The 26,550-nt window shown below is 44.2% G+C and overlaps 1 protein-coding gene across 1 annotated transcript in view; it reads left to right on the top strand.

Moving 5' to 3' along the window:
• LOC142493739 (EARP-interacting protein homolog) overlaps positions 1 to 25,170 on the top strand; it is an 83,000-nt gene extending 57,830 nt beyond the window's left edge. The window contains exon 4 of the mRNA XM_075598282.1: positions 24,960 to 25,170. Coding sequence (XP_075454397.1) covers positions 24,960 to 25,120 — 161 coding nt within the window. The 3' untranslated portion in view covers positions 25,121 to 25,170. The remainder of the gene's footprint in view (positions 1 to 24,959) is intronic.
• The last annotated feature ends 1,380 nt before the right edge of the window (positions 25,171 to 26,550 follow it).

The following is a 26,550-nucleotide window of genomic DNA, read 5'->3' as shown; positions in this document are numbered from 1 at the left end:
AACTTCCCTAATGGCAAATAACAGGTACGGTAACAAACAATCCCAGTTTTTCCCATCTTTATCAACCGCCCGCCGTAACATACTCTTTAAGGTTTTATTGAACCTTTCCACTAAACCATCTGTTTGTGGATGATAGACTGAGGTTCTGAGATGCTTGATTTTTAGGAGTTTACATAGCTCTTTCGTTACTTGGGACATAAATGGTGTTCCCTGGTCAGATAGAATCTCTTTAGGAATCCCGACCCGGGAAAACAGAACTACTAACTCTTTTGCTATGTTTTTAGCTGAGGTGCTACGTAGGGGAACTGCCTCCGGATATCGGGTGGCATAATCTAATATTACCAATATATGCTGATGTCCCCTAGCAGACTTTATTAGGGGTCCTACTAGATCCATAGCAATCCGGTCAAATGGTACCTCTATTATGGGAAGGGGTACCAATGGGCTGCGGTACGCCTTGAACGGGGCGGTGATCTGACATTCTGGGCATGAGGAACAATAATTCGTAATTTCTGCCAGAACCCCAGGCCAATAGAAGCTTCGGAGAACCTTTTCTTTTGTCTTTTCCACCCCTAGGTGTCCCCCCAATGGATGACTATGTGCGAGGTGTAATACTACGTTACGGAATGTCCGTGGTACCAACAATTGTTTAGTTGTAACTGATTTCCTTTTATCAACCCGATATACTAGGTCGTTCTCTACCTCGAAGTAGGGGTAAGCAAGTGACCTATCTGGTTGGCCAGGAGTACTATTCTGGTCCCGTATATTTCCCCTTGCTACCGCTAATGTGGGGTCCTCCCACTGGGCCTTCTTAAAACTCCCAGGACTGACCTCTAGGTCAGCGAGGGTCTTATCCGGTTCTGGGGTGGTAAGTGTCTGCTCAACATCTTGATTTGGGGTATTCCCTACCAAAGTAGTGATGGGGAAGGGAATTTTACAGCACTCCTCCTTTTCCCCCTTCTTATTTGGGCCCTCGTCAACCTCCATTTCTGAAAAAGGGAAAGGATTTGTTTCTTCTAATACTTCGTTATGGTCCGCTATTGAACTCTGGGCGCTATTCTGAGCGGGGGACCACATTTTTAGAAAATGGGGAAAGTCGGTCCCTATTAACACATCATGTGCCAGTTTGGGTACAATACCCACCTTGAAATCTAAAGAACCAAACTCTGTTTCAAAAAAAACATCAACAGTGGAATATTCATGATTATCCCCATGTATACAACAAATTGCCACTCTTTGTGAACTGTTTCCCTGTTTCTTCTTAATGGGCAAGAGGTATTCGGACACTAGTGTGACCATGCTCCCAGAGTCAAGAAGTGCCCGAACCCTCTTACCATTAACCTTTACAAATGCCCACAGATGGTTATTCAAGGGGTCCTCTGGGCTAGGGCCCATACATTGGGACAACAGCGAATAAGGTTCCACGCTGTTGCATTGCATGGGCTCATAATTTAGTGGGCAGATTTTTGCTGTGTGGCCCCTCTCATGACAATTTACACATTTAGGTACATAGTCTGTGTCCCACTTAGAGCCTTTTCCCGGCTCCCCATGTTGGCTATTGCCCTTAGTGTGCGAACCACTGTTGCTGGTGCTGTGTGAAGGTGGTCGCCGCTCTTCAGCGCCCCTTAACCCCGGTACCCTTTTACCGTCTCTGGAAGAGTCCTGGAACCTCGGGTAGTGGGGTTGCTCCACGACTGTGGGTTGCGGGTGCTCTTCTGCTGCATTGTACCTTTCTACGAGGGCCACAAGCTCATCCGCATTGTGGGGGTCACTCCGACTGACCCAACGGCGTAAGGCAGAGGGAAGTTTCCTCAAGAACTGGTCCATGACCAACCGTTCCACGATGTGGCTGGCTGAGTTGATCTCGGGTTGTAGCCACTTCCGGGCGAGGTGGATGAGGTCATACATCTGGCTTCGGGTGGCTTTATCCATCGTGAAGGACCATGCGTGAAACCTTTGGGCGCGAACAGCCGTGGTTACGCCGAGGCGGGCGAGGATCTCGAACTTCAATTTTGCATAGACGTTAGCTTCGGCTGGCTCTAGATCAAAGTAAGCCTTCTGGGGTTCGCCGCTTAGGAAGGGTGCGATTAGACCAGCCCACTCAGCTTCTGGCCATCCCTCTCTCTGTGCCGTGCGTTCAAACGTGAGAAGATAGGCTTCCACATCATCCGAGGGTCCCATCTTCTGAAGGTAGTGGCTTGCCCTGGTCATTTTCGGAACTGGGGCTGCCGCTGCCAGTGGAAGGTTACTGATAGTCCCCCTCAGGATCTCGAGTTCCTGCTGTAAGCCCTGAGCGAACCGCTGTTGCTCCTCTCTCAGCAAGCGGTTTGTCTCTTGCTGGTTTGCATTCGCGTTTTGCAGGGCTTCATTCGTCTGTTGCTGGTTTGCATTCGCCTGTTGCTGGTTGGCATTCGCCTGTTGCTGGTTGGCATTAATCTCTTGCTGGGCTATTAGCAGCTGTTGATGGGCTGCATTCGTCTGCTGCTGGTTTGCATTAGTTTCTTGCTGGGCTATTAACAGCTGTTGCTGGGTTTCATTCGCGTCTTTCTGGGCAGCGACATTGCGTACCAGCGCACCCACCACGTCTTCCATCTTGTTTGCAGAGGATGAAAAAAACTTTTTTTTTTTTCAAAGTTCTTCAACCCGCAGACCCCCTAGTGCTCTGCCCGCATTCTCCACCATATGTGACAAACGGCTTACTCCGGGGCTCCGTCGTTTGTCCGGGACTGTTTAGAACACGGTCTTTTAGGGTAGGTTAAATGATGAGGCGTCACGTACTGTTCCTTTAAACAGGCTATGCCTGGTTTATTCAGTCCCAGGCACTGAGACTGCCACAGTGCATACAACAGAAAACAGATCAAAACAAAAGCTGCTCACCTGAGCGATAACTTAACTTAGATATCCCTGACTCAGGGTTGGAAGTGGCTTTTCCACTTCCAACATCAAAACATGGTACTTTTGCAGTCTTACACAAATGAACAGAAAGATTGAACCTGTTTGGGGAAGAGGCTTCTCCCCTCTGTAGTTCAGCAGCCTTCCAGCCTCCTGGCTCTTGTGGGGAGCCCAGAGCAAACAGGAAATCAGTCTTTCATACCTGATTCCTAATTAGCATGACAGGTGACAGAAATCAGGCAGCAGACAAACTCTGGTCTGGATCTCTCATCCCTCAGTTCCAGCGCTTGCCAAACTGTGGGATGGAGTGTATGTATTATAAGGCTGCACTCCCAGGCCAAACAGGATAGAAACTGTCTAGTATCCTGGGAGCCCTATATACGGAATTTATTACCATCCCCTGGTTTCTGTCACAGTGTGTATATACTGTATATATATGTATATGTATATGTGTGTGTGTATATATGTATATATATATATATATATATATATATATATATATATATATATATGTATATGTATGTATGTAAATACACCGCACACACACGTATTATTGACAGGTAAGGGTAATGGCTGGCTTGACCTTTATTAAAAGCAGTCACATCTACCCTTACCATCACACCTGTATTTAAGGGTCTGGGACGATACTAAACAAATACCCCGGTGGAAGCCTAAAGGCAAAACGCGTAGGGCTGGAATTGTGAGGCTTCCGTAGCTATTCAGTATTTACTTTGCCTACGCACGAGACTGTGAGCTTCAGTGTATCCACACGCTCACGCTACTGTACGTCCTGCACGCGATTTGCACTCTGGAGCCGTCAGAAAGGACTCAGATCGCATCGATCTGTCATCATCCGGACAATACGAGAGGAATCGACTGCGACCTGATTTCCACAAAGTATACCACACTAGAGACAGCCAGTGGGAGGACACGTGAGTTCACATTGGCTGTAAAAAGTTCAAGATAAACATTTGTGAGTGCTATAACCACCTCTTTTATTCTAATTTTTTAATAAAAACTGTATTATGCTATGGTTTTTCTATATCTTTTTTTTTTTTCTGAAAGTCTCTCAATAAGAAAAAAAACAGTCGAAGAAATACTTCTAAATTACTTAAAACTGAGAATTCGCCACAAGTTTATGGCTCCAAAATATTCGGATTTTATATGTGTGTGTGTATAAGTGCATCTATATTTTGGCTATTATAAGAAAAATTTGGAAACCGTATCACACTACTGTATTGTCTTTTTCTGTTTGCTTCTCCTTTTTTCCTATGATCCTTGCGCCAGAGGACTTCTCTTTGCACCTTCACTCTGAAGGGACTTGGAAACCCCCCCACTCTTGATTCTGGTAGCAGAAAAGTATGGAATCCTCTGATTTTCTCAAACACTGAACTTTTATATTCACCACCTTTTTATGTATGTTTTTACTGAACCATAACATGGGACTTACACCTATACAGATTAATTGTGTGTACATAGTGACCCACTGGTTGAAGAATTTTCTTTTCATTTATACAAATAGAATTTTGAATGTCAGTGCTCCTTTCTCTCTTTTTTTTTTTTTTTTCATGCCAAAATATTGGCCCAGACCTTCTTGCATTGAAACAGACACAAGATCCACCCCTGTCATAAATCAGCTACTTGGGTGACATTTATGACATAAAGAAAAAAAAACATTTTCTTCTGACGTTTAAAATCCAACTCCATATATAAAAGGCCTTATAACTTTATTTCTATAATACTTAGACGGACACCATCTTCACCGTTCTGTTGGTGTACTTGACATAGATGCCTGCTAAATTTGACAGCCTATTTTCACAGGAGAAACCGTTATCTGTCTTAGGCCTCTCTTACCATTGGAGTGTGTGGTATGATTTGATTTGTCTAATTGCAACGATGACAGATCGTTTGTTACTCTTATGAATTATGGTCAGGCCAATCATTTCTTATATCGTAGTTTTTCAACAGTAGGGTTAGTCACATCCCTTGGCAATCTCTGTAGAACCCTTCCAGTAATGCATTGAAAGTACCTTTACAAGTGTCCTGTTTACGTGAGTGTCAGAGGGGCAACTCCAGTCTTCAAGACCCCTCAACAGGTCAGGTAACCCCCCAGCAGGTCAGGTTTTAAGAATATCCCAGCTTCAGCATAGGTGGCTCAATCAGTGGCCCAAGACTGAGCTACTGATTGAGCCACCTGTGCTGAACAGAGAGATCCTGAAAACCTGACCTGTTGGTAGCTCTTGAGGACTAGAGTTGGCCACCCCTACTTTCCATTGCAATGAGCTCTGTGGAAAACTTAATTTTAACCACCCGAGTACTTAATATTTTAAACATCTTAAATATCTTCTGAGCAACGTTTCAGATGTAAAATAAATAATTAAAACCACTTTACAGAGGGCAACAACAGATCTCTTAACGCTAGTTAAAAATAAAACAATTTAAATCTCCCAATTTAACCCATTATGGGCAAAAGTTTTTCATTATCCAGATTGCGTCCCTACGTGCTAGCAGATTTTGGCTGTCACTTCCCCTCCGGCTGCATTGAACTACCTCAATTGCTACACATTTGAAGCATTTATTATCACCTTTGTGTTCAGCATGGACGCGTGCTGCAGTGGCAGGCCTGAAATCCTTGTTATCACCATCACATTTCTGTTTCATATACAATTTACAACATAATATTTAATATTTATTTTTAGCATTACATTAAAAAAATCATGGCAAATGTTTGGTTTCTTAAAAAGTTAAATATCTGCCATTACTATTTTTTTATTTCAGAGAACCCCTGACACCATCCCGCAGAACTCTATAACGCCAAGGAACACTGTTAAAATCACTACGCTTAATGATTGTTAGAGCTCAAAATAAGCACATAATATAATACACAAGTAGGAATACAGGATGAGTTCTTTTTGACGTGCCTGTAACAGTATTAATATAAATATAAAAATATAAAATATTAATATATAATCATTAAAATCCTCATCTTCAGCCCTTGTCGATCCACTGCTGGATGAAGGCCTCACCACTGATTTTCCAGGTACTGTGGTTGCAAGCCTCTCCTCCACGGTTCTGCAACAAATTTTCTGATTTCATCCTCCCATCTTACGTTTGGTCATCGTCTTGGTATTTTGATATCTCTTGGAATCCAGTTGAGTAAAATTCCTGTCCAACAATGGTAATTTTTTCTTGCTATGTGTCCGGCCCATTGCAACTTTTGTCCAGGGTCTGTTGCAGCAGATTAGTGAGTATCTTCGTAAAAATCTTGTTAGATGTTTGTGATTGGAAGTCACGGACATTGGTCTGTAGTTCGTGAGGTCTTCTTTGTCACCTTTCTTGTGGATGAGGTTAAGGCCTTAATTATACTAGTTCGGGTGATGCGCACACCCGAAACCTGCACTGCAGGCGCGAGGCGTGGCGGAAGTGTGGCCGTGAGCCATTCACCCTCATTGGCTGAACCACTCACGTGATGCCGTCGCCAGAGAGAACCATTTTGGATATCTTTGCAAAAATTGCGCTCCTGGATGCGGCGTTCATGCGCAGTCGCGTGCACCTTCATTACTCTCCATATGTTTGTTCAGGCGGCACGCACACGCGCAATGCCATTGTAAGCACAGCCTAACTATGGCATTGCTCTATTGTTCTGAAATGATCCATTGTTTTGTGTGGGTGCGATGATTTGGTCCTTTTCCAATCATAAATTGCTGCTTCATCTTTAAGCTTTTGTTACCTTGAATTGGTCTTCTTCACCATTTCGGAGTCAAATGTTCTTAGATCTTCAGGTATATGCTTGCGGATGGTCTTACACATTGTATATTCAATTCTTCTTGCGTCTTGAGATTGTTTCACTTCTTGTGTTTTCCTCCAACTGCTTTGTCTATTGATATTTTCTTATCCTATTTTTTGACGACGATAACAATTTTCTTTTCAGTCAGTGTAAGGCTGGGGCTATGGTGCCTTTGCCCGAGCGGAGGCTGTGAGATAAGCGGGTGCTTTCTCTGGCCATGGTAGACGGGCCGTGTGGGGCGTTCCTATGGGCACCACGGAGCTGGTTCGCCCTCATTGTGACCGGCCTGTCACAACAAGAAATCAGTTTGAACTGATTTCTTGCGCAATGCGCGCCCGCTTCCGCGCACGCCACATGGACGTGAACACCGCTTGCAGATGCCTCCGCACGATCTGCAGTACCATGGCCCCAGCCTAAGGCCGTGCTTATAGTGCCGGCGACGCAACGTCGCCCGAAAACAAATGCATTGCCGCCGCGTGCGCTTATAGTAAGCGCGACATCGTCGGAGCGCCGTTGCGAAAACTGGTAGCCGGCAAAATTTGATTTTTCAAGGGCTGTCGCCTTGTGACAGCCCTTGAACCAATCAAATGTCAGGAAACCCGCGCCGCCGCCACCCAGTGAAATATAACTTTCGCCTGCGGCTACTGGTGATGTCACCCGTCGTGTCGCCATCGACGGCACTTTAGGCGCGGCCTAAGAGTTGCTCACTTCGCTTTGAGTATGTGCCATTAAAGTTTTTTGTGCTACCGGGACCGGCAGTCCAGGTCCTGTTTTTCTCGGCTGTGTATCGCCATCACCTACCTGTCACAAAACACTTACGGACTGCATTAGTCAATCACGTTTCTTGTTATTTAGGACAGTAAATTTCATTCTGTATTCCATTTGGTCTACTCCATGTCCATTTTTTATTTGGAATCTTCTCTGCAAATTCTACCAATCTGTCTGTACGATTATTCCTGTTCAAATGAACAGTGTGCAGCATAAGTCAAAAAACAAAACAGTATTACCGGTGCTGCTGGTTCAAAGGGATACCTGTCACAAATATCCAAGCTTGAACTGTGAAAAGGAAAGATCCAGCGCTCCACGAATTTGCAAAAGTATCAAATTTATTGCGCCATACACAACAACCGTTTTGACCTTAGTAGGTCTTTTTCAAGTGAAAAGGCATTTTTCACGATTATTCCTGTTGCCATGAATGCTAATTACCAATTAATGCTTCGCCTTTCTGCTGGGCACCAATCTTTCTTTGCAATCTCCCATAATGGTCTTAAGGCGACAATTTCCTTTAAGTTGATTGATTTCTTGGTAGAAGTCTTCCAATTAATTGTATGACTTGATGTTGGGACATAGACTTGGATAATTTGAAGTCTGTATCACTTTGTCAACTAAATTATGATTCTGGCTGATCTTTCTGATGAGTTTTCATATTCCACTATGTTTTTAGATCTCTAGTTAGCGATGAAGCCTACTCAACTGATCCTTCTATTTTCTGTGCATCTCTAATAAAATAAATAGGTGTTCACTTTTGAGCTCAATGAGGCCTATTTTCTTTTTAAAATTACTTTATTAAGGTCAACAATATTCCATTTAATCTTTTCTCGTTCATCTTCCAGTTCTTGCAGTGCTGCTTCACTAGAGTCCGGTAGTTGTAGTTTACATTTTTTCTACCCCCTTTGTATCTAAAGCCCTCTCCCGCCTTAAACCTTTTTCACTGACTGCCCCACACCTCTGGAATGCCCTTCCCCTCAGTACCCGACTAGCACCCACTCTATCCACCTTTAAGACCCACCTTAAGACACACTTGCTTAAAGAAGCATATGAATAGCACTGTGGCTATTCTGAACACATGATACATAAAGCTTGGCCCCCTGCAGACGCACTTACCAGAACTCCCTCCTACTGTCTCTGTACGTTCTACCTACCTACCAATTAGACTGTAAGCTCCTCGGGGCAGGGACTCCTCTTCCGAAATGTTACTTTTATGTCTAAAGCACTTATTCCCATGATCTGTTATTTATATTATCTGTTATTTATTTGATTACCACATGTATTACTACTGTGAAGCGCTATGTACACTAATGGCGCTATATAAATAAAGACATACAATACAATACAATACATTTTGACAGCTTTTTGTTTAACCTCTGGGGATTTGTAGTACCCTCTGTCTTCATGCCTTGTTCCTGAACTCTGCCAAGCCCAGGGACAATCCGGCTTCTGGAGAATGAGGGCCAATGCTTTTCTGTGGTTTTCATATTTGGGGGTTGAGGCCTTACTTGCCATACCAGCCTCATTGGCATGTTGGCAAGTACATTTCCCACTTTAGCCGGTGTATATTGTTCAAGCTTTCATAGTATTGTTGAACATACTAGCACAGGTATGATATCAAACTCAAAATCAATCTAGCTTTTATTTCTCTAGAAAAGCCACGCCGGATATGTACATGGACAGGGCAAAGTCACCATGGCGATGAAATGGTCCACAGGGTATTAGCTTCAGCAACAGGAGCATCTCCATCATTATCCTTTCTGTCTACTGCTTAATGTATTGTTAGCTTCAGTAAGAAGCATATCGGTGTGAATCTTTTGGCTAAACTGATGGTATTGCAAAATGGCTGCACCCTCTTGGACTCTTCTCAGACGTGAACATTTCAGATAATGGAGCAAACATTGTACACTATATGTGCTCTACGGATTTGACGCAAAAGGTGACACTGTGCTCATTTGCATGTTATTTCCCAGAATCCCTTGCTGCAGTGGAGGCACTGTATGCTAAGAGGTAATGGTGAAAAGCAGGTTTGCAGACCTGTTTAAGACATGTTAATGTGCTCACAAGTGATCATTTTCATTCGCTGTATGCTCATTGACTTGAAATCTTTGAACACATTCCTTTGTTTGTAAACGCTATCAATTTGATAATGCCCACTGCCCCATAATACACACACACCGTACCCCCCTGCCCCACAATCCACACACTAGCACCACCTTCCCCACAATACCACCCAACCCCACATAACCCTCCATCTCCCATAATAGCCTCCCCACCTGCCCCCCTCCACCACAATAGATACCCTCCCCCACAATAGCCCCACACTTTACCTTGGGGGAGCCTCCGGCAAATGCTGGCAGTTGCTGTCGGGCCGCCGCCTCCACCACTGGTGCACGCCTCCTATTGGTGGCGCCCCCCAGATGGAGTAGGTGGCACGCCTATCGATCTACCCTAAAGCCGGCCCTGCTTCCAGGGATACTTACCTTCGTAGCAGTGCCGGTATCCCTGCAATGAGGGAACTGTGTGCCTAACATAATGGCGACTTTAAATGTTACGTGGTCCAATAGGAAGCCGTGAAGTCATCCATTGTGGCTTCCTATGACAGGAACATTTTAACTGTACAGGGATACCGGCACCGCTACGGATGTAAGCATCTCTGGAAGCAGGGGGTCCCCGGAACTGAAATTAACACAGTTCAGCTCCGGAGACCCCCTGCTTCAATCCTGTAATAATAAAAAAAATTATAATAAAAATGCCTGGCAGACTGTACTGCTTTAAAATGCAATCGCTAGTAGCCAACTAAAAAACAGCATTTTGTAAAGAATTCAACAATTTAATAGACTGCCTTAAAAAATATTTAACCATTCTTTGAAGCAAATGTTTGTTTGCTTTTGTTTGTTAGGAAACAAACCACTTTTGTTCTGGGGGCCTCTGAATGGCAGGAATGCTCGCCAATTAAGTGTTTCCTCTACTCTTATTTTACTATGTCGTTATCAGAGAGCCAATTATGGTGAGGAATTGGAACGGGATGTTGCCTGTGCAAGCTCAGAGTTCAGAATGTGGGTATGAATCATGCAAATGAGCACACACTTACATACTGTGTTTTTAGCTTTAGGTGCCTTTTTGCTTTGCCCCTTTTAATGCATTGCACATCGTGTATTCCAGCACTGGTCGGGTAGAAGCAACAATTATCTTTTTATTAACAGTACCATACACTCTATATATACTACCACACAGCAAATTACTTTGCGTCATGTGAGTAGAGATGTCTCATACCCTGTAAAATATGAACATGGCAAATATTTGTTCTTGGCCTGACTTCTCTAGACGTCGCATTGACTGGTAATAAAACGTTCTACTTCATAAAAGAAAGCACACCATTATTGGCATTCCATGGTAATTCTTTCAAAATGGTACACTTTCTTACAGCTGTTTTTTATCGGTCTCAAACTAGTGTTCGCCTCACAGGCATACTAGGCCAGGTTTGAAATGACCACTTTTTGCTATTTTTCTAGCCTAAACAGCTAATACAATAAATATACAAACAGAGCGAGGCGGACCTGCACCGGTGAAAGTAACAAAATCAATGAGTACTCTAGTGACAAGCAAGAATAACTCCGGCGTAGGTATAGAATATATATGCAGACAAAATAAATGGTCATCACAAGACGGGACTGAAACGTCACTGATAGAAGGCACTCACTAGTGTCAAATGTATATATTTAATTCATAGCGAAATACAAAAACATGGCCATCACTGTTTAAACAGCATTAGACAACAGTACCTAACCAAAAAAATATTATCTCAAAATAAAATGGAGCCCAATATTGTGAAAATAATGCCTCAATAGAAAAGTCACCAGGTCAGTATTCTGGTTGAAATCCCTGAACATGGAACCGGATTGCAGAAATAGCACTCAAATATAGGATAGTGTTCAGACCATAACACACAGAATAGATAGTGAATAATGGTATGTTTAATCACTCATATCATGTATAATTATAAAATGTCACGAAATAGAAAAAAGTCTGATCCACTAGAGCAGGGTGGCCAACTTCAGTCTTCCTCTTACAGGAATGATCCAATTGACAAAGCCACTGTTGTGAAACGTACGTCGGGTCGCTACGTTATGATGTCGGAGACCTGCTGCTAGAAGGGGAAACGGGTCTATAATGGTGCTGTAGCACCCCGTCTACCTTTTGTTTAAACTCTAGATACATAGGCAAGATCTCTGTTCATCACGCCAAGCCTCAGGCGGTTTGATTTAATCTGTTTTTAATAACTAAGGGATTATTACGTGGGATTCAGGTATATCTATATTTATTTTTAACAGAGTGCTGCAGCTACCGATTTACTTACTAGCCGTTCCTGCACTGCTCTGAGTAGCCGGGATCATTCCTGTAAGAGGGCGGCCTCTGTGTCTTCCATTCGTATACCAGCCGAACTGCTCTGTATCAGAAACAGCCAGCAGCTGTTTTTCAGTATCCGACAGCTCTCACAACACAGGGACTGCATACCAACTGAGGACTTGTCACTACCGTCTTTGTAATTACTGGGAGGCTTGGTCTCCAAATACATATTACAGGTAAACCCCGTTACAGCGCGGTCCTCGGGGGCCACCAAATCCGACCGCGCCAGACCCGGGGTCGCGCTAATTTTAAAAAAAAATGGCCGCCGCGCGCCTTATCGGGAGGGAGGGAGTGAGGAGGGAAGGAAGGAAGAGGTGGCCGGAAGCCCTACACGTCCCCTAGCAACGGCGAGTCCAGCCGCAATCTGCTCCTTACCTCCCACCACCGGCATCCATTTCCTCCCCCCCATGCCCCCACACCTACACACCCTCCTCGGCATAGCCCACGCGGCCCTCCGAGTCCCAGCCTGCTCCTCACTCACCCCCCCTCCTCTGCATAGCCCACGCGGCCCTCCGAGTCCCAGCCTGCTCCTAACTCACCCCCCCCTCCTCGGCATAGCCCACGCGGCCCTCCGAGTCCCAGCCTGCTCCTAACTCACCCCCCCTCCTCGGCATAGCCCACGCGGCCCTCCGAGTCCCAGCCTGCTCCTCACTCACCCCCCCTCCTCCCGACACCCCCCCCTCCTCCCGACACCCCCCCCTCCTCCCGACACCCCCCCCTCCTCCCGACACCCCCTCTCCTCCCGACACCCCCCCTCCTCCTGATGCCAGCTCCGCTCCGATCTCAGCAGCCGACACCAAAGGTAGGGAGGGGGAGTGGGAGGTGTGGTGTAGTGTGCTGTGAGAGTGTGCTGTGAGAGTGTGCTGTGAGAGTGTGCTGTGAGAGTGTGCTGTGAGAGTGTGCTGTGAGAGTGTGCTGTGAGAGTGTGCTGTGAGAGTGTGCTGTGAGAGTGTGCTGTGAGAGTGTGCTGTAAGTGCTGTGAGTGTGTGCAGTGAGAGTGTGCTGTAAGTGCTGTGAGAGTGTGTGCAGTGAGAGTGTGCTGTAAGTGCTGTGAGAGTGTGTGCAGTGAGAGTGTGCTGTAAGTGCTGTGAGAGTGTGTGCAGTGAGAGTGTGCTGTGTGTGCAGTGAGCAGTGTGTGCAGTGAGCAGTGTGTGCAGTGAGCAGTGTGTGCAGTGTGCAAAAAACGGGAGCCACGTGAAAACGGCTCCTTAGCAGAAACGGCTAGCAGCTGGTTTTCAGTGTCCGACATCTCAAACAACATAATGGTGGTATACCAATGCCTTCCCACAAGAGGGCGTTATACGTGTCTGACCCCCATACCAGCCTAACAACTTTCTCGCAGAAACTGCCAGCAGCTGTTTATTTAAGCATCCAATATAACACAGGAACGGCACACTAGGACGGAGCTGTCATTTCTCAGCTCTGCAGCTGGCATTTAGTTCATTTTTCCACACAATTTACAGAGTGCCTCTTACAATCTGTTAGATTTGTTACTTGCCCCGGTGGAGTAATCTCCTGATATCTCAGGGTCTGGCGGTCATTGTTCTCCTCCTTATCACCTCACTCATGAGTGACAGACTTAGAATGCTGCCTTTTGGAACAAGCTCACTTATCCCATATGAGGCAGTATCCTTGGCGCAGTTCAGACTCGAGCTTAGCCTCTAATAAAATATTTTGATCCACGTAGTATAAGCTTACTCACGGTAGGGAGTGCAAACAGTTCAATTGCGTGAACTTTGAAATACTAGCAGTGGGTTTAGTATTACTGATTACTCACCCTGTATGTCCTGCACAAGTGTCCTGCGCTGTGTGTAGTTCCTGCATTGCAGGACACCTGTGGTAATCAGATTTACTCACTTATGCATCTCAGACTTATCCGTTTTTAAGTTGAGATACATTACAAGGCTATTGCTGGTACTTCACCATGAGTTTTTACATCAGACTCTCACTCCAACCTAGTAGCTACCTTTTTATCCCTATCTCCCTTAATTTTACAATTGCGCCGTTATTCTAGAGGTTATATAGCCATGTGTTTTTATCGACCATATTATAAGCTATATTTTATTTCTGTTCATCGCTTCCTTTGTCTACCATATATTATTGCGTGCACACACTTCGGGGCTTTCTTTCCTTTGTTTTCGATCACTTGTAATAGACACAGCTTTCCCAATCCTATTACTCTAGAAGGTATATCCAAAACAAAGTCGGCTTCACCGTTGCCATAAAAAAATGTGCACAGTTTTTACCCCTCTAAAACGACTATCTCTTTGCTGATAAGGACAACGTCGTATATATTCTCTATCCAGCACACTCTTTTTTTAAATTTTTTTTTATTTATTTATTTTTACGAATGAATGCCACAGAAGGGAGTGGGCATCAGAATTATTCTAGTCCAACCGCTCTCTTATGCCCAACTATGATCAGCCTCGCCAAGACTATCCGAGTCAGATGATTAGCTAACCTTCCGCTAAAAAAAAAAAGTCAAGATTATGTAGCTTGTGCCTTGGTATCCAGTGGTAACTAGTATCGATGCTTTACAACATTTAAGCACCTTTGCATGTAAATGCTCTTCTGCTGTAGCTGCTAACCGAAAAATGTTTGCAAAAAAGAGGAGACCTGTATTACACTTTACACTTTAGTCGAAATGTTGATCAACATTTTGTGCCAGCCAAACCTTCAAGAGGATTTACACGGATACAACCAGCACACATGAAGTGATTGACAGTAAAGCTATGGTCTGGAAATGAGTCTCTTTTTACTACAGTAGATTTCTTTAGCATGGCAGAATGCTTTATGCTTTGATCTCCCAGAAGCTTAAGGCAAATACTGTACGTGGTATAGTATACATTTCTGTCACTCTGTGTTTCCTTTTTTTTTTCCATTCCTCAATGGAATTGGGAATGACTATCTCTGTTCTGCCAAACCTTTCCATATGTGTAGCCCATTATAATTCAACCACCAGCTTTTCATTTCTAGGTTAATAGAAACGTGTGCTCGGCCTTTCTTCACCTGTCACGTTTTCCAGACCTCTAATCATTTTTAATTACTGTGGGCGTTGCTTTCCAGATTTATATTGCACAGCATGAGGGAGGTGAGAGAGAGTTTCAACACTACAGGCAGAGAGGTGTTTCAGTATTTCCACTTGTGTGTACACTGGAATAATGAGCATCGTGCCGGAGCAGGGTTGGAAAGGACAAGATGATGTGCATGGAATGGCAATGGTCCATGGCCCCACCATTCTAAAGTAATCAACATGAAACCCCAGTTACACACATTCCTCTGCTCTAAATTTTCCACATCTCAATTTAGCGATTGTTGTGGTTTGCTGATGAGAATGAAGCAATCATGAAATCCTTTTGCATTTTGCCATTTCAATCCGCCAAGCGCAGGGTGTGCTGCTCGTTAAGAAGGGGAAGTAATAAGCCCCTTGGTTTGTCAATGGAAAAGAATGAGCTTTTTAAAGCTGGCTGCTTGTTCCCATCACACAGGGAGCATTAATGGGCACCAGCTGTGCTGCAGCTATAGCAGCTCCAGCACTTCAGCTTCGCACAGCGAGATGCCGTGTGGTGATGGCGCAGAAGTGCCTCCTGTGCCGTATCAGGAAGTATACACTTCACTTGTCGTTCCCTGGGCAACAGATTAACCGCAGCCAGCTGGCCATGCACTGCCTTAGCAGATCAAAGCGTGAGCTCTGCTACTCGCAGCCCCAGCGTGGATGTCTGCAGGCAGTGTGATGTAGAAAGCATTACCAGTTGAATTTCAAGGTTACACATGGGGGGGAAAAGTCACTTCAAATACGTTTGAGTGAGAATCATGTATGTGTTTTCCAGCATCAAAATCCTTTCATCTTTCTGTATATGCATTGAAGCAGCTGACACATGGTCACAAGGTACAGCTGGTGTTGAAATCACAGCTACCTGGATTTCAGCTGTTCTCGATTGGATTGATGGTGTAAGAGAGAGATAAAAAAAATCATACATTCGCATCTATTCAGTATGACCTGGCTTCAAGTCCTGAGGCGACCACTCTTAATAGTCAGCTCTGGTTTGGTGAATACATACACCTACTGTATAGTAAACCTTTCCATGCAGCACATCTGTCACAGTAATCTTGATTCTGTGCACCTTGTTTGTGCAGCTTCATTTGGATGACGGAAGAGGGCTGCTGTTGATGAGTACAGACATGATCGCTCTCTCCTTGTGTCCAATTATTAGCAAGAATACATTTCTATTAGCAATAAAAGGAGAGTGCATAGAAAAAACAAGATGGGGAGGGGGTTAAAAAACAATCATGTAACAGTCACTGGTTGTACTGCATTCAGTGCTGCATAATGTTATACTCGGTACAAATAAAGTATTATTAAGTCTTTATACAATATTAAAATACTATGTCCATTTCTGGCAGATGTGGGAAGTATACTCTTATGCCACATTTCTGCCAGATATACACAATCTGAGCAAACTCAAAACCCCACAGTACTGTATTACATATTGATACATTTAATTGATCAATTGTAGTGCTACTGGGGAAGTGACCTCAAATATACAACCGTAAACACAGCAGCCCCAATGCACATCCAATATGACACCTTGTTTGATTCATTTCGATGTTTTTTCGTTTCATCAGTATGTGTCATTTCGTTCAATCTTTTGTCCAAAACATGTTGCGCCCTCAATAACGTCAAGGTTTCTGCCAGGCACAACAAAATAATTTGATACTGATTAAATACCAAACATTAACCATTGACTGCAGCGTTTTTCCCAAACATGTCCTTATGACCCACAGCCACACCAGGTTTCTGAGGCAACCACCTACCATTCTATTAATATGCCAAAAAAATGCATTCCCGTGGATGCAAGTGCACTGGTTATTCCCAAAACCTGGTGTCACTGTGGGTCGCGAGGAGAGCTTTGTAATACACTTCAATAGGTTTACCACAGTTTTGTCGAAACGTTGATTGCACTAAACCACCGTAGTCGGTGAGTGCGTATCTCTTTAGAAATGTTTGCTGTGTGTGTTTACTATTGGTATTTGTTTTATTCAAAGTGCAGAATATGGAAGATCTGAATTTTACAGCCGCTCTCTTCCACTGCACTCTGCTTTCCCCGATCACCTGCAGAACACCTGCCAGTCTTTCCTTTTTATTGGTATTGCAGGGTTGCGTAATGTGGGCTAGAAAATCAAGATGGCAAACTTTGCAAGTTTCAAAATACGTTTGTTGCCTTGATCTGTCTGGAGCAGGGGTGCGCAAACTGGGCGGGGCGTGAGATTCTCTGCGGGGGGCACGGGGTTTACAGAGGCCCCGCACGCTTCCCAAAGGCATTTAAACTAAATGTTGGGGGAGCGGCGAAGGCCTCTGTATACGTCACTTACCTTGGCTCAGACGGGTTCTGGAGACGCTTTGCCATCGCGTAGTGACATCAGAACGCCAGAGCCAAGGTAAGGAGGGGGGGAGAGCCGTCAGGGGGAAAAGATGGTGCACCCCTGGTATAGAGCAGTGGTGCTCAACTCCAGTCCTCAAGACCCCCCAACAGGCAAAGACTGAGCCACTGATTTAGCCACCTCTGATGAAGCAGGGATATCCTGTTGGGGGGTTGGGGTTAGACCTGTTGGGGGGTCTAGAGTTGGTCACTCGGACTCTAGAGAACGGTATGTGTTGTTAACAAATGTTAACAAACGTTAAAAACGGCACAGATATTATTTGAGTGATTGTCTGTATTTAAAGGTAATAAAGCGCTCTATAGGCGGGAAACGCATCCGAGGATTCTCTTTGTTTGTGAGTAGTTTGGCACTTATGCCTCATAAATACAGCTCAACCCTGTTTATAACGCAGTGCTTGGGGTCCAAAGAATCACATCGCGATATAAGCGGATCGCGTTAGAAATAATGTACTATGTATAATAATATAATAATGTATAAATAATGTAATGTATGCATTGTACAATAAAGTATTTAAGACACCAACAATCGTGTTGTAAAGTATTCATAAATACGACAATTAGGAGACGCTTGAATCGCGTTATAAGCGGATTCGCGTTATAACGGGATTGAGCTGTAATTGTTATTTTTTACCTGCCTCCAGCCCGGCCTATTTTTGTGCAGTGCTCTCTCCTTGTTCTTTACAATTTGCGCATCTTATCCACCGGACTGAAGCACGCAATCGGACAGAAGTATTTCCCCTACCTAGGAAATCGTGAGTATATGTCATAGACGTCCATCAGCTGATATATTTCTCATAGCCAGTGTGGTGTGCATAAGCTGCCCTGCGGATCACTGCGCCACGGGACCAGACAGACCAGTCTTGCGGGGGATGCACCATTCATGCGGGCTCCAAATAGAAGACATACTACTGAGTAGGTCAGCTGTGATTTCTCTTTATACATGGGCTCCGTGTAGTTACAAGGTGAATGCTTTTTGATTACTTTGAACCACACAACACTGGGCTACAACTGGACTTAAGACGTTGGGAGTATACATGTTTTATTACTGTAACTGTTCTATACTTCATCTAAATCCTATATTTGGACTTGTTTATATACTGAATATCCACAGACACACTGTTTGATATTTGAAGCATCCATCAGGAATTAATTTCCTCCATCTTGCGTACAGGCATACCTCGCTTTAAGGACACTCACTTTAAGTACACTCGTGAGTAAGTACATATCGCCCAGTAGGCAAACGGCAGCTCGCGCATGCGCCTGTCAGCACGTCCTGAACAGCAATACCGGCTCCCTACCTGTACCAAAGCTGTGCGCAAGCGGGGAGATTATAGAGCCTGTTACAAAGGCGTTATTTACATCCATTATGCACGTATATGACGGTTGCCGTACTGTACATGCATCGATAAGTGGAAAAAGTAGTGCTTCACTTTAAGTACATTTTCGCTTTACATACATGCTCCGGTCCCATTGCGTATGTTAATGCGGGGTATGCCTGTATGTGTTTTTAACACATGATAAAAACGGCACAGATATTATTTGAGTGATTGCCCGTATTTAAAGCAGCTGCCCCACATAACAGGGATGAATAAATTACCCATTTTCTTTGGAAACCAACCGTCTGCCTGTTCTCCCCCCTAAACTGGGGCAGCACATTCTAAGACTTTAGCACTGTCATCAACCCCTCGCTGGTGAACGGCGGATAAGATTAGACAACATTGATAGAAAATTGATTAGCTAGTGCATTCCCCCGAATGGTGAACAGTGAACTGTGAGAGCACAAAGCCACAGCGAATGTATTCACCAGAACAGCAATGGGAGGGGTTACACAGCATGAGGAGCTGGAAGGAACAAAAGGCGGATGATTGAACAGCTGCAAGTTGTAATGCCAGCTAACGAGTCCCTAGCTATAATCAGAATCCAGGCCAGTTATCCAGCATGTTTTCCATATAGAATATTTAACACGAAATTCTTTAGACCTTTCTGTAAGAGCAAAAGTTAGAAATACCCAAGCATAATATACATGCAATTTACTGTCATCTCTTTATTCTACTCAACACATAGCAGAAAGCCTGCAACGCAATATCCTTAACCCTTTCATATTTCCTCATTCAAAAGTTTGGCATCTGTGTTTACACATTTTGGCCAAAACATGGTGAGTCTACCGCCTCCCCAAGGTATGGGAGGAATGTCCACTGGTATTTTGTACTTGTAAGGCTGCGCTTATAATGCCAGCGACACAATGTCGCGGCAAAACAAATGTATTGCCGCCGTGGCGTGCGCTTATTGTAAGTGCGACGGGAGTGACGCTGATGGCGCAAATTTCTGAAGCCGGTCAAATTTTGATTTTTCAGAGGCTGTCGCCACGTGACAGCCTTTGAACCAATCAAAGACCTTGTCGCCTGCGACGTTGCCGGAAAGCGAATTACAACTTTCGCTAGCAGAGAGGGTGACGTCATGCGTCGCCTTCGCGCGCACTATAAGCGCGGCCTAAGTTTGCTCTTATAGATAAGCTCACGCCCCACCAGCACTCCCACAGAATCTATAAGGTTTGATATTGCTACAGATATATATATAGAAACAACACAGAAGCCCAATGCTACATCCCAATGACAAAAATACACAATAAAATACCTATATATTCTCTTGAAGTAGGGTCATTTAGTTTAACCCTTTGGCCAAAGCATTGTAAGCTTGTGAGCCGCGACAAGGCAGACTTCGTTCGCAAGTCCTAACACTACCAGGTACAATACTAATATATATCTCTATTAGGATTACAATTCTCATTTACCTCTATCAGGAAAGAGAAAGACCAATATTGGATCTGTATCCAGCAAATATATGTGCCATGCTCTCCTTTTTGACACTCATTTACATATATATATATATATATATATATATATATATATATATATATATATATATATATATATATATATATATTCTGTGGGGGCTCAGCGGTTCCCATTAAGAGCTTACTGGGGTTGTGTGTGTTAATTATATTGGTACAGATGTAGCAAGATTTAGGCCGCGTCCTTACTTAGCGCGACGCGCGAACAAAAGGCTGTGCTTCTCTGCGGCAGGCTATAGAGCGCGCAATGAAGCGCGACCGCCGAGCAGACAAAATAATTTGATGTTGCCGCGCGACGGCCGGGTCAGGTGAGCAGTTCAGCCAATGAGGGCGAACCAGCTCTGTGACGTCACGGCCACGCCTCCCCGTCGCATCTCCCCTTAGGCCACTAATTGCCTCTGTAGCAGGCTCGCGCGAGCCCACGCACTCTGTCGAATACGCGCGCCCCTAGTATAGCCTCACTGTCTCTGGAGCCATGGCCGATACCGCAAAAATCCATGGCGCCGGAAACAGTGTGTGCCACGATCACACTGCAGGGGGTCCATGCTTCTGTATCGGACCCCGTGCAATGTTAATCCTCTGGTGCTGTGGCTGTGTGGCGCTGGCGCTGTGGTTATGTAAGGTTGGCTATATCTGTATATGTATTGGGTGAGCTTGCTACGCTGTGGATGGTAGAGTAATGTGTCCTGTGACAGAGCAGTGTGCGGTAGTAACTCTTTACTGCTGAAAGAGTTCCATTTTCATCGAAACCCAAACAAGCTCCAGCACACACTGATTGATGGAGATAACGCAAAGTGTCTCGGAATAAGCCACACAAATGTAATGGCAATAAACTAAAACAGTCAGTATCATAAATGAGAATGCTTAATAACTCTAGTTACAGAATATATGGTTCTAACGAAGCACAAAAGTAGGGGGGGGGGGAAAACATGGGAAGGGGAGTATAAGGGGAGGGGGGGGGAAAGGAAACAAACATATTAAGACAATGGGGGAGGGTAAGAGGGGCAACGTTTCAGGGTAACTACCCTTTCCTCAGGCACGTTCCCTTGGGTTCAATGGAAGGTACTTCCCTTAACCCTTTGCCCCCCTACAAGACACAAAAATAGCCAACTCAGAAACTCAGAATAATAATACAGTCTAGTCGTAGATAGCCAACTGCAGTATAAGACAAACTCAAACCGTCCTTTTGCTTTAAGATTCAAAGACTGCTGGCATCTTATCCTCTCTTTCCTCTCTTTCAATGTGGATGAAAGAGAGGATAAGATGCCAGCTGTCTGTGAATCTTAAAGCAAAAGGACGGTTTGAGTTTGTCTTATACTGACTGTTTTAGTTTATTGCCATTACATTTGTGTGGCTTATTCCGAGACTCTTTGCGTTATCTCCATCAATCAGTGTGTGCTGGAGCTTATTTGGGTTTCTATGATCTTTAGTGGGGTTGTTTGGGCCCACTTCGTTCTGTGCACCCTGTACTGTATAAGCTTTTTTACATTCTAGAGTGCTGTCTATTAGTGTATTTAGTTTAATTTTCATCGTTCTATTTGTGCAATAACACAGTTGTTGTTTTTTTTTTTCTCAGTATCACAACGTTGCACTGTGGTTATCGAACAGATCGTTGCTATGCCTAATGCTAAATTCATTAACTACTCTAGTTCCTGGGTGGCACATGACTCATTGGGATGCACATAAATGCAGTGTGTGTGTGTGTGTGTGTGTGTGTGTGTGTGTGTGTGTGTGTGTGTGTGTGTGTGTGTGTGTGTGTGTGTGTGTGTGTGATTTTATTTATTTTTTTAATTTAAGTTATGTTGGGTGAAAAGGTGACTAAAAACCCTCCACCGTATAGCATATAGAAATATTACTTGTGAGCACATTCACATGTCTTAGACAGGTCTGCAACCCTGCCCTTCACCATCATCACCTAGCATACAGTGCTTCCACTGCAGCAAGGGATTCTGGGATGCTCACACGTGTGTGTGTGTGTGTGTGTGTGTGTGTGTGTGTGTGTGTATATATGTATGTATATATATATATGCAGTGGTTGACAAATCAGCAAAAAATCTACTCGCCACACAAAAAAATCTATTCGCCACCTAGTACCAAACGTGTGCTGCTTGGGCCAATATTTACTCGCCCGGGGGTTAAATCCACTCGCCCGGGGCGAGCAAATGTATAGGTTTGTCGAACACTGTATATATGTATATGTATGATAAAAGGGTTACACACAACCCTAAGTGAGATGGGGGGTATGCTCCTTGCTGGTTCCTTCAAGTGGTCTGGGTGCTGTGGCCTGCTGGCAACAGGAGGACTGAGGGCTCTGTGGTGGTGTGGGGAGAGCCAGGACAGGGAACAGGGGGGAACAGATTACCTTGATCTTGGTATCTCCTGATGGTGCAGTGCCTCCAGCCAGTGAGGATCCCCTTGAGGTCTTCAGGGGATGGACCCCCACTGACACTCCTTCATTCAGAGCCTGTAACTCACACAGCATGTCTTTTTTCATATTTATTCAACAGTCAGCTCCAGGACACAGAATATACAGCTCACATGATTCTTATCCTCATCTGTTTCTCTCTCCCTGATATAGGCAGCATGGATTGCCTCCCCTCCCAGCCTTAGCTTGGCTAGGAGGGAGAGACAGGTCTTCCTCTGACTGACTTCTTCTCAGATCTCTCTCAACTAACTAACTCATAATTTAGTAAGCATGTCCCAATTTGAACATCCTTGGGGAGTGTATCTAACTCTGACTCATTACAAGCCAGAGCCGGATACAGATTGGCCCACACACAGCAGGGGGTGTTCCAACCAATATCCACCCCTTAGATTGACTGCCTCAGAGTTGCTAAGCCTGCCCTTGAATACTGATACCTTATTCAAGGCTGGAATACACACACAGGCCTAATAATGGATTTAACCTTTCCACTGCCTGCACTAACAGGACTGACGGAGGAAAGGCCCAGAAAAAGAAGTAACTGCTGGGAGGCCATGTTACATATATTTAATCAAGGGGGACACCGGCACTCCAACCAAAATAAACAATGTTAGGGTGCATGCTTCATAATATTCAATAAAGCAACCCTGTCTTCCTAGGCGAGAAGACACAAAAGCAGCACACCAGGTATAAAGCAAACAAAGCTGTATTAGAAGATAATAAACAGGACACTAAAACCCAATGTTTTGGTCCAGGAAGGACCTTCCTCGGGGGTATATATATATATATATATATATATCTATATATAGATATATATATATATATATATATATATATATATATCTTCACAGCAGTAATACGCATGACATAATAATATGACATAACAAATAATACAAATAACACATAATGGGAATAAGTGCTTCAGACATACAAGTAACATTAGAAAGTGGTAAGTAGGAAGAACGTACAGAGACAGTAGGAAGGTGTTCTGTTAAGTCCCCTGCAAGGGGCCAAGGTCGATGGATGAAGTATATAGTATATATAAAATATCATAGGCGTATAGGTTTCATGTTGTGGTATTATATGGTTACTGTAGTGTTATCCGCCATGTTATTTACGATATACATTGCTACATAATTTGACCCTTTATATATGTTGCAGTCCCTTCTGTAATTAAAGGTAGAATCATTTATTTATTTTTCCTTTGAGCAATTGCCTTATTTTCTGACCTAAAAATGGCTTTGTATGACTTGCCTATAAAAAGAAAAAAAGAAATAACCTACTGTTTCTGCAATAACGTGTTGTACATTTCATGTTCATATTTGCTATGTCCTTGGTCAGGGGCGGGCAACTCGAGTCCTCAAGGGCAACCAACAGGTTAGGCTGCCCCCCCCAGCTAGTCCTGAGCGGGCGGCGCTTGCCGAGTTTACTTTGTGCAAAGTGAATTCTCACGTCCCCGTTCTCGCGGGTCGCGCGCGCTCGGGCAAGCACGCTCTCGCATGCTTGGCGCTTGGGAAGTTAAAAAAAAGTGTTTCAAGCGCGCTCAGTAGCCCACCCCCCCCCCCCGCCCCCAGCGCGCTTGCAAAATTCGTAGGACACCAGCGCTCATGCTTGGAAAGTTGCTGATGTCACCACTCAAGCATGAGCACGGTCAGCGCCAGCGGAGCCGCAGCCTTGGGTTTTCAGGATATCCCTGCTTCAGCACAGTATTCGACAGAGCCACTGATTGAGCCACCTGTGCTGAAGCAGGGATATCCTGTAAACCTGACCTGTTGGCTGCCCTTGAGGACAGGTGTTGGCTGCACCTGCTCTTGGTAAACAGAGAATTTGGTTGTGAAGGTAGTGTAACAGTTTATATACTGTTTCGTCTATGCTGATACAATTTATTAGCTTGGACAGAACACAAAAAAAAAAAATCCTGAAGTGCTTCCAAAAAAGAAGCAAAAGGTGAAGGTTGTAATTGAGCCATAACTATGCTTTACAAACCATTTGCTTGACAAGAGACAGTTTATGTCTCTCTTGAATTTGCATAACAAAAATAGGAATGATTGTTTAAGGGAATTCTGTTTTTGGGGTGGTGGGGGAGGAGGAGGGGTGTTTTTCCCCCCACTCCAAAAGAATAACATTTTCATGAACACTGGCTTCAGAACATGGAGAAAGTGGGTTAAACATATGCTAATTACGAGCTCTGCAGAGGACTGATTGCCGACTCCAGGCATTTCCTCTATCTCCTCTCTGCATTCTGCGGCTTATTAAAAAAAAGGGCCTTAAATATTTTAAGCAGCAGCTGTGCATGGCTCCTGTGTTTGTGTGAATGCCGATGCACTATAATTACAAATGTGTCCTACATTCACTGATCTGTTGTCGTTTTTTTTCTCTGTTGCCTAGCTTCAGACAGCAAAGTCATGACATGTGCGTCTGTGTGGAGGATACCGAAGGAATTGCAGGCAGGCAGTCACGAATCCCCCGATGATTCATCAAGCAACGCTCAGACCCTGGAGCTTCTCTGTCACCTTGACAACGCGGCCCATGGCAATATGGCCTGGTAGGGTTCTGCATATTTTAACGTAAAAAAATAAAAATAAAGGCTTAAAGGATGGACCTGTGCTTGTGTAGTTAGAATAAAAATGTGTTATATATATATATTGTGATGCCGACACCACATTGCAATCTCTCTTGTCCCAAATGAGGCAGGAAACACTGTATTTCTCTATACTTGGGGTTTATTTACAGGGATAAATAATATGAATAGGCCCACCGTCCCTTTAAGAAAAAAACAAATAATAAAATCAAATCCTATTTCCATTAGGAAAGCTAACTACACATTCAGCTCCAACCCTTACTAACCCGGGTGGATAGCTAAGCTCATTCCACCCCAAACAGATATTATTGCTGGGCATATAAAGTCTCTGTATACAGCAAATAAGGGTTTGGCTTATCTGTAAGTCCAGCCGGCGATGTCACTGCTTCAGCACAGCTCTCTCAGCAGTGTCGCTCAGACTTCTTTAGCCAGCCTCCGTTAGCTGGGGAGCTCCTCTGTCTCCCCCCCCCCCTTCTCTGGGGAAAACGGTCTCTCAGTGCCTTACTGCTTCCATACTCTTAAGGCACTCCCTGATTAATCAGCCAGCAGGTGAGCAGTCATGCCAGAGAGGATTAATTTAACTCTCTGTGGTGAAAAAGTCCAATAGCTGCCGCTTAAACTAAAAAAAAATTGCCGGCTACCCATCCGCACACCTGCGGAAGCGTGCGCGAGCCCCTGCTAAAGCCGTTCTCATTGCGGCTGCAAGGGCTCACTGGCAAGCATGAGCGCGGCTTAGCTTGGGTCAGCGTCTAAGAGCTTACCATGCCTGCGGCCTTACTGCATCACTACAGGAGTGCCGAATTACCTTTATTCACACACACACACGTGTGTGTATAAAGGTAATCCGGCATTCCTGTAGTGATGTAGTAATAGACTGGTGCTCTTACCATTAAAAATAGCATACATTACCAGCGGTGAGATGGTAAGAAGGCAACAGTATTCAGCAGGTTGGTTCTATGTGCAACTATTTTCAATGCAATTTTTACTTTTGATACCTGCTGAGTGCTGTTGCCTTCTTACCACCTCACCGCTGATAATGTGTGATATATTTACACACACTAATTACGAGTTCTGCAGAGATCTGATTGCCGCCTCCAGGTATCTCTCTCTCTCATCACATGTTATTTTAAAATAGATAGATACGTTATATTAAAACAAATACATAAAAAATAGAAACATAGAATTTGACTGCAGAAAAGAACCACAAGTTTGCCCATTTTCCCATCTGTTGCAAAACCACTGACCCTATTTGATCCCTTCTTTTATATTTAGGATATCCTTATGTCTATCCCAAGCATTTTTTATTTCCTTTATTGTTTTAGTCTCTCTCACCTCTGCTGGAACTCCTGCAGCTATACTGAGCACAGCACATAAATACACACACACTGAGCGCAGCAC

The sequence above is a fragment of the Ascaphus truei genome, chromosome 4, assembly GCF_040206685.1.
Source record: "Ascaphus truei isolate aAscTru1 chromosome 4, aAscTru1.hap1, whole genome shotgun sequence".
NCBI lineage: Eukaryota > Metazoa > Chordata > Amphibia > Anura > Ascaphidae > Ascaphus > Ascaphus truei.
The sequence above is the reverse complement of the archived record's forward strand: the minus strand, read 5'-3'. Positions and strand labels throughout refer to the sequence as shown.